General features: G+C 65.3%; 3 protein-coding genes across 6 annotated transcripts in view; 2 read left to right on the forward strand and 1 right to left on the reverse strand.

Moving 5' to 3' along the window:
- The first annotated feature begins 529 nt into the window (after positions 1–529).
- LOC120324994 (type 1 phosphatidylinositol 4,5-bisphosphate 4-phosphatase-like) lies at positions 530–3,680 on the forward strand. Its single transcript, XM_039390012.1, has 7 exons — positions 530–614; positions 716–918; positions 1,441–1,547; positions 2,113–2,218; positions 2,637–2,689; positions 2,802–2,892; positions 3,134–3,680. The coding sequence occupies exons 1-7, from the start codon at positions 545–547 to the stop codon at positions 3,275–3,277; spliced, it is 774 nt and encodes a 257-aa protein (XP_039245946.1). The 5' UTR covers positions 530–544; the 3' UTR covers positions 3,278–3,680.
- Positions 3,681–4,373: 693 nt separating this feature from the next.
- Positions 4,374–7,569, reverse strand: LOC120324993 (DNA-(apurinic or apyrimidinic site) endonuclease-like). Of its 4 annotated transcripts, none has more exons than XM_039390010.1 (6): positions 7,349–7,569; positions 6,974–7,061; positions 6,485–6,636; positions 5,851–6,043; positions 4,590–5,107; positions 4,374–4,537 (listed from the first exon to the last, which is right to left on the reverse strand). In XM_039390010.1, exons 2-5 carry the CDS (start codon positions 7,020–7,022, stop codon positions 4,590–4,592), a joined length of 912 nt encoding a protein of 303 aa, XP_039245944.1. In that variant the 5' UTR covers positions 7,023–7,061; positions 7,349–7,569; the 3' UTR covers positions 4,374–4,537. The 4 variants fall into 4 exon arrangements, with proteins under 4 accessions (XP_039245944.1, XP_039245945.1, XP_039245943.1 ...); XM_039390011.1 differs by having other exon boundaries at positions 4,579–5,107; XM_039390009.1 differs by having other exon boundaries at positions 4,374–5,107; positions 7,427–7,569.
- A 35-nt stretch (positions 7,570–7,604) lies between these two features.
- Positions 7,605–9,357, forward strand: part of LOC113987843 (probable tRNA N6-adenosine threonylcarbamoyltransferase) — a 22,338-nt gene continuing 20,585 nt past the window's right edge. The window contains exons 1-4 of the mRNA XM_039390007.1: positions 7,605–7,826; positions 7,926–8,045; positions 8,622–8,797; positions 9,263–9,354. Coding sequence (XP_039245941.1) covers positions 7,712–7,826; positions 7,926–8,045; positions 8,622–8,797; positions 9,263–9,354 — 503 coding nt within the window. The 5' untranslated portion in view covers positions 7,605–7,711. The remainder of the gene's footprint in view (positions 7,827–7,925; positions 8,046–8,621; positions 8,798–9,262; positions 9,355–9,357) is intronic.

The following is a 9,357-nucleotide window of genomic DNA, read 5'->3' on the forward strand; positions in this document are numbered from 1 at the left end:
ATGGAAACCGCCGCGGGCGAGGCTCGGAGGGATGGGGATTGAGTGGCGGGAGCAGTGACCAACCAGAGCGGAAGGAGGACGGGTGCGCCGGCCAATCGGAGCGCGGATGGAGGTGAGGGCGGGATGAACGCGGAAAGAGGGGGTGTTTGGGAGAAATCACGTGACAGCCCACGGGCAAATGGGAGCGGGAGGAGGAACCCGGAAGAGGGGCAGGGGGTGTGCGGGCAGTTGCCTGGTAACGCTAAAGAAGGGCGTCACGTGAGGCCCGCGGGGCCAATGGGAGGACGTGAAGGAACCCGGAAAGCGATGCGGGGAGTTGCCTGGCAACGGCCAGGGCCAACACGTGAGGAGCTCGGGGCCAATGGGAGCGCGCGAAGGCGGAACCCGGAAAGGCTAGTGCGGGGCGTTGCCTGGCAACGCAGAAAGGGACGTCACGTGACTCCGCGAGGGAGCCAATAGGAGACGGGAAGGGGCGGTGCCCGCGGTCACGCTGGCGGGGCGGGCCAATCGCCGGCGAGGCGGGGGGCGCGGCCTCGGCGCTGTCATGGCGGACGGGGAGCGGTCGCCGCTGCTGCCGCCCGAGGCGGGGCCGGGCCCGGGCGGGGCCGCCGCCGGTGAGGTTCGGGGAAGGGGTGGGGTGGGGGGTGGGGGTGTGGTCGTTGTGGGGGGGCGCGGCTGAGCGACCCATCCCCTTCTTTCCCCCCTCTCCTTCCAGGTGCTGGCGGGGAGGCCCCGCCCCCGTACTCGCCGCTGGGCAGCCCCGAGGAGGGGGCGGCTCCGGGGGCCGGGGGGGCAGCGGGAGGGGCCGGCGGGGCGGGTCCGCCCGCCGTCACGTGCCGGGTGTGCCAGCGGCCCATCAGCGTCGAGGGCAAAACGCACCAGCACGTGGTGAAGTGCGGGGGGTGCGGGGAGGCCACGGTGAGGGAGCGGGGCCTGGAGGGGGCGGGCGGGGTCGGAAGGGGGGCGTGGTCAGAGCGGGAGGGAAGGGGAGGGGCCAAAGTGGCGGGAAGAGGGTGTGGTTGGGTGTGGGAGGGACTTCGAGGGGCGGGGCCTAAAGGGGGCAGTAAATGGGGTTGTGGGGGCGGGGCTTGAAGGGCGAGAGAACAAAGGGGGTGGGACCAGCAGGGTCTAAAAGGGTGTGGCCTTAAGGGGGTGGGACAAAGGGGGTCTAGAGGGGCGGGGCCTAAAGGGGCGGGGCCTAAGGGGGGTGGCTCAATGGCTGGTCTGGTGGGGTGGGGTTTTGGAGGGGGCGGGACTTGGGTGCGATGGGTGTGGCCTAAGGGGACGGGGCTTACAATGGAACCTTCTCTCTGGGAATGGGTGGGGCTAAAGTGGGCTGGAGCTAAGGGGCGGGGCTAAAATGGGTGGTGGGGTTTTAGGGGGCAGGGCCCTGCCCTGAGGCCACGCCCCCTCCCAAAATTTCGCGCCCACCCCCCTCAGCCAATCCGCACAGCCCCCGGCGGGAAGAAATACGTGCGGTGCCCCTGCAACTGCCTGTTGGTGTGCAGGGCCTCGGCCCAGCGCATCGCCTGCCCACGGCCTTACTGGTCAGACTGGGAGCACTGGGAGGGGCGTGGGAGGCACTGGGAGGGTGCACTGGGCCACACTGGGAGCACTGGGGGTCACTTTGGGGGGCCACTGGGCCATACTGGGATCATTTTGGGTGTCCCTGGGCCATACTGGGAGCACTGGGAGAGGTCACTGGGCCATACTGGGATCACTAGGAGTGGTCATACTGGGAGCACTGGGAAGGGTCACTGGGCCATACTGGGATCACTAGGAGTGGTCATTGGGCCATACTGAGAGCACTGGGAGGTGTCACCGTGCCATACTGGGAGCACTGGGCAGGGTTGCTGGGCCATACTGGGATCACTTGAAGGGGTCACTGGGCCATACTGGGAGCACTAGGAAGGGTCTCTGGGCCATACTGGGACCACTAGGAGGGGTCATTGGGCTGTACTGGGAACATTTTGAGGGTCCTTGGGCCATACCGGGAGCACTGAGAAGGGTCCCCGGGCCATACTGGGAGCACTGGGCGGGGCCATCGCTCCTCACTGGGATCACCAATCCCCTCCCAGTCTCCCCCAGTCTAACCCAGTTCCCTCTCCCCAGTAAACGCATCATCAACCTTGGCCCGGTGCACTCGGGGGCCCCCAGCCCCGACCCGCCCCCGGGGGGGGTTCGCGTGGCCTGTGCCCACTGCGGGGGGCCCTTCCTGGTGAGCCCCGATCCCCCCGGTCACACCCACTCAAACCCCGGCCACACCCGGCCACACCCCTCTAAACCCCACCTCCTCTGACCACACCCCTATAAACCCCACCCCCGATTATGCCCCTTTGAACCCCCCTAATGACCACACCCCTCTAAACCCCACCCCCTCCTGGTCACACCCCTCTAAACCCCACCCTGTCTCAACCACACCCCTCTAAGCCCCGCCCCCAATGACTGCACCCCTCCAACCCCCACCCCAATAACCACACCCATCTAAGCCCCACCCCACCCATCTAAATGTCTGACCACACCCCTCTAAGCCCCTCCCCTGCAGTCACACCCCTCTAAACCCCTCCCCTGCAGCCACACCCCTCTAAGCCCCTCCCCTGCGACCACACCCTTCTAAGCACCACCCCTCTCCACAGTGGGCGGAGCTCCCTGACCGCTCCCTGGCCCGATGCCCCCATTGCCGCAAGGTGTAAGTGACCCCACCCCTCTTGGGGGCGTGGTCTCTGTGTGACCCCGCCCCCCCTCCTGTTGTGGGCAAGCCCCCCCCGGGGACATGACCACGCCCCCTTTGTTGGACGCAGGTCTGCGATTGGGCGGCGGTTCCCACGGCGACGCTGCCTGTGCTGCCTCCTGGGGGCGCTGCTGATGGGCGGGGCCGCCGCGGGGCTCGCGGTGAGGGGCGGGGCCTAAAGGGGAGGGGCCTGGGGGGCGTGTGGTCTGAAGGGGAGGGGATGGGAGAGGGCGTGGCCTAAAGGGAGGGGTCCAATGGTGCCTCTGGCGCTGGGCGTGGTGGGCAGGGTTTAGGCCGGGTTTAACTGGGATTTTGGTCGGGTTTAACTGGGATTTAGCTCGGGTTTAACTGGGACTTAGGCCGGGTTTAACTGGGATTTAGGCCGGGTTTTGTTGCCATCAGGCCGGTACGTGGTGGCTCTGGCGTCGGGCGCGGTGGGTCCCGGCGGCCTGGGCGGCGCTGGGGGCGGGGGCGGGGGCGTGTCTGCTCCGCGCGGCCTATTGGGGCTGCGTGAGGGTCAGCCAGCCCCTCCCCCCTCGCGCCTGACCACGCCCGCCCCACCCGCGGACACGCCCACCGGGGGAGGCCACGCCCCCAACGCACGCCTCGGACGCGCCTGGAGCTGGTGGGACACGCCCACTTTTTGTCGGACACGCCCCCCCTTTGGGGACACGCCCACCCCGACACCTGGGGCAGGTGACCCTTCTTTGGCCCTGCCCCCTTTCAACCTTCCCAAAATTGTGCCACGCCCCCTTGTTTCCCCCAGCATGGCCCCTCCCTGCATGCCCAAAGCCACGCCCCCTTGTACATAAGCCCCACCCCTCCCCACGCCCCCCTGTATATTATTATTATTATTATTTAATTAACAGCCCCATTAATTAACCTCCCCTGGGGGGGGGCGGGGCCTCACGTGTAAATAAACCCGATATCGCTGGATTTGCCCCCAAAATTGAGCTTTATTAAAATATATCGGGGCAGGGGAGGGGTCTGTGGGGTGGGGGAGGGGCCTGCGGGATGGGGGAGGGGCCTGAGGGGGGGGATTTGGCCCCAGTTTGGGGCCGTTTTGGGGCAAATCGGAGGCTAAAGGAGCCGGTGACGTCATCAAAGCCCAACTCTGGGTGGCTCCAGGCTGAGATTGGGCAGATTTGGGGCCACTGGGGGGAACTGAAGGCCAATTTGGGCTGATTTTGGGCTGCTTTGAGCCGATTTGGGCCATTTCATGCAGATTTTGGCCCGTTTTGAGCACGTTTTCCAGGCTGTTTTAAGCCAGTTTTTACGCCATTCTGAGGGGATTTGGGGCCCTTTGGAGCCAATCTGATTTAAACCAATTTGGGACTGTTTAACCAAATTTGGGGCCTTTTAAGCCAATTTGATGCCATTTGGATGCAATTTGGGCCCATTTTGAGCCAATCTGGTGCCATTTAAGCCAATTTGGGGCCATTTTGAATCAATTTAGGGCTGTTTGGAGCCAATTTGGTGCAGTTCAAGCCAATCTGGTGCCATTTGGAGCCAATCTGGTGCCATTTAAGCCACTTTCTGGCCGTTTGGAGCCGATCCGGTGCCGTCTAAGCCGCCTTTCTCCCCCTTGGAGCCCACCCTGCCCCACTCCCAGCCCACCCCCGGCACCGGCCCTACATGGCCAGGTAGGTGGTGATGGGGCAGTGGTCACTCCCGGGCACGGCCCTACATGGCCAGGTAGGCAGTGATGGGGCAGTGGTCACTCCCTACATGGCCAGGTAGGCGGTGATGGGGCAGTGGTCACTCCCTACATGGCCAGGTAGGCGGTGATGGGGCAGTGGTCACTCCCTACATGGCCAGGTAGGCGGTGATGGGGCAGTGGTCACTCCCGGGCACGGCCCTACATGGCCAGGTAGGCGGTGATGGGGCAGTGGTCACTCCCGGGCACGGCGCTGCGGATCTTGCTGTCGCACAGGGCGTCGTCCGCCAGGCGCCGGGACAGCACGAAGTAGTCGAGGCGCCAGCCCACGTTGCGGGCGCGGGCGCCGCCCAGGTAGGTCCAGAAGGTGTAGGCGCCGCGCGCCTCGGGGTACAGGCGGCGGAAGGAGTCGACGAAGCCGGCGCCCAGCAGGCGCGAGAAGCCCTCGCGCTCCTGCGGCGTGAAGCCGGCGCTGGCGCGGTTGGAGCCGGGGTGGCACAGGTCGATCTCCTGGTGCGCCACGTTGAGGTCCCCGCAGAGCAGGACGGGTTTCTGGGCGTCCAGGCCCCGCAGGAACTCCAGGAAGGCCGAGTCCCAGCGCAGCCGCGGCTCCAGGCGCACCAGGCCCCGCCCCGCGTTGGGCACGTAGGCGCTGACCACGAAGAGAGACGGGAACTCGGCCGTGATCACCCGGCCCTCCGAGTCGTGCTCGGGGGCTCCTGGGGGGTAACACGGGGGTTAGGGGGGGCTGGGGGGTACTGGGATAGACTGGGAGGGACTGGGAGGGGATTGGGAACTGATCACCCGGCCCTCCGAGTCGTGTCGGTGGCTCCTGGGGGTCTGGTAAACAGGGGGTGGGTTAGGGGGGGGCTGGCGGGCACTGTGGGGGGATTGGGACAGATGGAGGGGACTGGGGCCGAAGTGGGAGGGTGGACTGGGAAGGGGATTGGGACCTGATCACCCGGGCCCCTCCGAGTCGTGCTCGGGGGCTCCTGAGGGGGGGTAACACGGGGGTTAGGGGGGGCTGGGGGGTACTGGGATAGACTGGGAGGGACTGGGAGGGGATTGGGAACTGATCACCCGGCCCTCCGAGTCGTGCTCGGGGGCTCCTGAGGGGGGTAAAACGGGGGTTAGGGGGGGCTGGGGGGGACTGGGATAGACTGGGAGGGACTGGGAGAGACTGGGGCAGAGTGGGAGGGACTGGGACAGACTGGGAGGGGATTTATCCACATTTTGGGTCACTTTATCCCCGTTTTGGAGCAGTTTATCCCCGTTTTTGGATATCTGGTGTTATTTTAGCACATATTGGGGTTATTCTGGGGCCTCACCTATGCCATAGGTGACCTTGAGGGGCTCAGTCTTGGCCAGCAGCCCCACCCCTCTGTAGCCAGGGGGTATTTTGGGGCGCTGTCTCCCATTTTCAGAATATTTCAGGGTATTTCAGGGTATTTTGGGGTCTCACCTATGCCATAGGTGACCTTGAGGGGCTCAGTCTTGGCCAGCAGCCCCACCCCGCTGTATCCCGGTTTCCCCTCGGCGCTGGCCCAGAACTGGTGGGGCAGCCCCGGCAGCCCCCGGACCTCGGGGGGCACGGAGGGACCCGCACATTTCGTCTCCTGCAGGCACAGAACGTCCGGGGCCTCCTCCTGCACCCACTGCGGGGGGAGAGACCCCGGGGTGAGGGCGGAGACCCCAAAACACGGGGCCAGGACCCCAAAACACGGGGCCAGGACCCCAAAAAATGGGTCCAGGATCCCGAAAAACGGGTCTGGGACCCCCCCCATAGACCCACAGGTGACTCCCCAGACACCTTCCAGTCCCTCCCCGTCTCCCCCCAGTCCCACCCAGTCCCTCCCCTCTCAGGCCCACCCTATGCCTTCCCAAGCCCCTCCCAGTCCATCCCAGTGCCCTCAGTCCCACCTGGACCTCCTCTTCTTCACCCCCCCCTCCCTCCCAGTGCCCCCCAGTGCCCCCAGTCCCACCTGGGCCCCCCTTTCTTGACCCCTCAGTCCCTCCCAGTCCCTCCCAGTGCCCCCAGTCCCACCTGGGTCCCCCTTTCTTGACCCCCCAGTCCCTCCCAGTGCCCCCAGTCCCACCTGGGCCCCCCCTTTCTTGACCCAGGCTCTCAGCCCGTCGACGTTCCACGAGGTCACCTTGAGGGTCCAGCGCCGCCCCCCGGGGGTCTCCTCCCGGAGCGGGGGGTCCTCGTACTGGGGGGCGGGGGAGGCCTTGGGCACCTTGGGGGGCACTGGGGGGGAACGGGGGGGTCAGTGGGGGCACTGGGACAGGCTGGGCGGCTCCTGCGGGGTTGTGTTGGGTTGTACTGGGTTATAGTGGGTTGTACTGGGTTATATTGGGTTGTACTGGGTTATAGTGGGTTGTACTGGGTTATATTGGGTTGTACTGGGTTATATCTGGTTATACTGGGACATACTGAGTTATATGGGGTTATACTGGGACATATTGGGTTATACTGCATTGCACTGGGTTATACTGGGCCATACTGGGTTGTACTGGGTTGCACTGGATTATACCGGGTTATAGGGGGTTATACTGGTTTATACTGGTCCGTGCTGGTCACTCACCCCCCTCTCCGTCCTTCGCCGCCTCCTCCTTTTTCCCGCGCTTCGGCATCACCGAGACCACGCCCCTTTCCGGCTTAGGCCGCGCCCCCTGCGCCAGAGAGCCAATCACAGCGCGCACAGGGCCTCAGGCCCGCCCCCCCGCCGCCCCCAGCAGCCAATCAGCGCCCGCCGCCGACACGTGGGCCCGAACCGGAGCCAATCAGGGCCCGAGGGGGCCCGAACCGGGGCCAATCAGCGGCCGCGAGGCCCGAACCGGGGCCAATCAGCGCCCGCCGCTCTCCCGGTTAAACCCGCCCCCCCACCCACGCCGCCTGTCAATCAACCCCCTCCCTCAGCCAATCAGCGCCCGCCGTACGTCATTTCCCCCCCCCTTACCGTTCAACCAATCAGCGCCCGCCGCTCTCCCGGTTAGTCCCGCCTCCCGCTCTCGCAACAAATCAGCGCCCGCCGTACCTCAGCGCCCCCCCTCCTCTCCTCTCAGCCAATCGGCGGCCGCCGCGAGCGGCGCGAGCGCTTCCCGCGCGCGGGAACTACTCAATGGAACCGGTGGGCAGCGCGTGGGGAGGGGGCGTGGCCGGAAGCGGAAACGGGGCGGCGTCACGTGACACGGGGAGGGAGGCGGAGCCGCCGTGAGGGGAGGGCGGAAGTGGCGTCACGGCGCAGGAGCGCGGAGCGGCGGGAGGAAGACCCGGGAGCTCCGGGACGTCGTTTTCTTTTTCCCGGGGGCCGTGTGACGTCATGCCGACCGTGCTGGGCCTGGAGGGCTCCGCCAACAAGGTGGGCGCGGGGGTCGTGCGGGACGGCGCCGTCCTCAGCAACCGCCGCGCCACCTACGTCACCCCGCCGGGACACGGTGACGTCACGATCCCCTTCACACCCCTCCCTCTTGCGTGACGCGAGCGGGACCCCCTCCGTGTGACGTCACGTTGTGCCCCCCTGTCCCCCCCCTCAGGGTTCGCCCCCGGGCCCACCGGGCGGCACCACCGCGAGCGGCTCCTCGGCCTGGTCGGGGCCGCGCTCCGGGACGCGGGAGTGGGGCCGGCCGAGCTCGACGGGGTGGCCTTCACCAAAGGTGGGTGAGAGGGACCCAAAACACCCCTAAAACACCCCAAAACCAACCCTGAAAACACCCCCGGGGAGATGGACGGGTGGCCTTCACCAAAGGTGGGTGAGAGGGACCCAAAAACCCCTAAAACACCCCAAAACCAACCCCGGGAGAGGGACGGGGTGGCCTTCACTAAAGGTGGGTGAGAGGGACCCAAAAACCCCCCTAAAACACCCCAAAAACAGCCCCGGGAGAGGGACGGGGTGGCCTTCACCAAGGGTGGGTGAGAGGGACCCAAAACACCCCTAAAACACCCCAAAACCAGCCCTGAAAACACCCCCGGGGAGATGGACGGGGTGGCCTTCACTAAAGGTGGGTGAGAGGGACCCAAAACACCCCTAAAACACCCCAAAACCAACCCAGAAACACCCCCTGGCCGTGGTGACCACGGTAGCCCACACGCTGGCCCAGCTGTGGCTGGGTGGTGGTTGGGGGGGTCCCAGGGGTGTCTGGGGGGTTCCCATGGATCATTTTGGGGTCAGTTATTGTGGTTTTGGTGTCACTGACCCCGTTTTTGGGGTCACTGACCCCGTTTTCGGGCAGGCCCGGGCATGGGTGCCCCGCTGGCCGTGGTGGCCACGGTGGCCCGCACGCTGGCCCAGCTGTGGGCGCTGCCCCTGCTCGCCGTCAACCACTGCGTGGGGCACATCGAGATGGGGCGGCTGCTCGGGGCCGCCCCCGACCCCGCCGTGCTCTACGTCAGCGGGGGCAACACACAGGTGGGGGCTCGGGGGGGTGGGGGGGGGTTTGGGGTTATCCCGGGCGGTTTTGGGGTGACACTGGGGGATATCGGGGTGATATCAGGTGATTTTGGGGTCGTTTTGGGGTGATTCCAGGTGACATCAGGTGACACCGGGGGATATCAGGTTGCCACCAGGTGGTTTTGGGGTGATATCAGGATGATCCCAGGTGGTTTTGGGGTGATTTTCAGTGATATTGGGTGATATCGGATGATATGAGATTGATATCAATTGATTGGGGGCAATTAACGAGATTTTTGGGTAATTAGTGAGGGTTTGGGGGCAATTAGTGAGGTTTTGGGAGGTAATCAATGAGGTTTTTGGGGCAATAAATGAGTTTTGGGGGTAATGAATGAGATTTGGGTGTAATGAATGAGACTTTGGGGGTAATTACCGGGGGTTTGGGGTCACTAACGAGGATTTTGGGTAATTAATTGCCCCCAGGTGATCTCGTACTCGCGGCGCCGGTACCGGATCCTGGGGGAGACCCTGGACGTGGCCGTGGGGAACTGCATCGACCGCCTGGCCCGGCTGCTGCA

The sequence above is a fragment of the Pipra filicauda genome, unplaced genomic scaffold (assembly GCF_003945595.2).
Source record: "Pipra filicauda isolate LSUMZ 115617 unplaced genomic scaffold, ASM394559v2 scaffold794_size103662_pilon, whole genome shotgun sequence".
In the NCBI taxonomy this organism is placed as follows: Eukaryota; Metazoa; Chordata; class Aves; order Passeriformes; family Pipridae; genus Pipra; species Pipra filicauda.

Bases quoted from the DNA above. Each gene is read 5' to 3' on its own strand.
- LOC120324994 (XM_039390012.1), top strand. From the start codon at position 545: ATGGCGGACGGGGAGCGGTCGCCGCTGCTGCCGCCCGAGGCGGGGCCG. The intron at 919-1,440 runs GTGAGGGAGCGG...CACCCCCCTCAG, and splicing joins GGGGGTGCGGGGAGGCCACG to CCAATCCGCACAGCCCCCGG. The intron at 1,548-2,112 runs GTCAGACTGGGA...CCCTCTCCCCAG, and splicing joins GCCTGCCCACGGCCTTACTG to TAAACGCATCATCAACCTTG.
- LOC120324993 (XM_039390009.1), bottom strand. From the start codon at position 7,022: ATGCCGAAGCGCGGGAAAAAGGAGGAGGCGGCGAAGGACGGAGAGGGG. The intron at 6,637-6,973 runs GTGAGTGACCAG...GTTCCCCCCCAG, and splicing joins GGCGAAGGACGGAGAGGGGG to TGCCCCCCAAGGTGCCCAAG. The intron at 5,108-5,850 runs GTGAGACCCCAA...GTTACCCCCCAG, and splicing joins CAAGGTCACCTATGGCATAG to GAGCCCCCGAGCACGACTCG.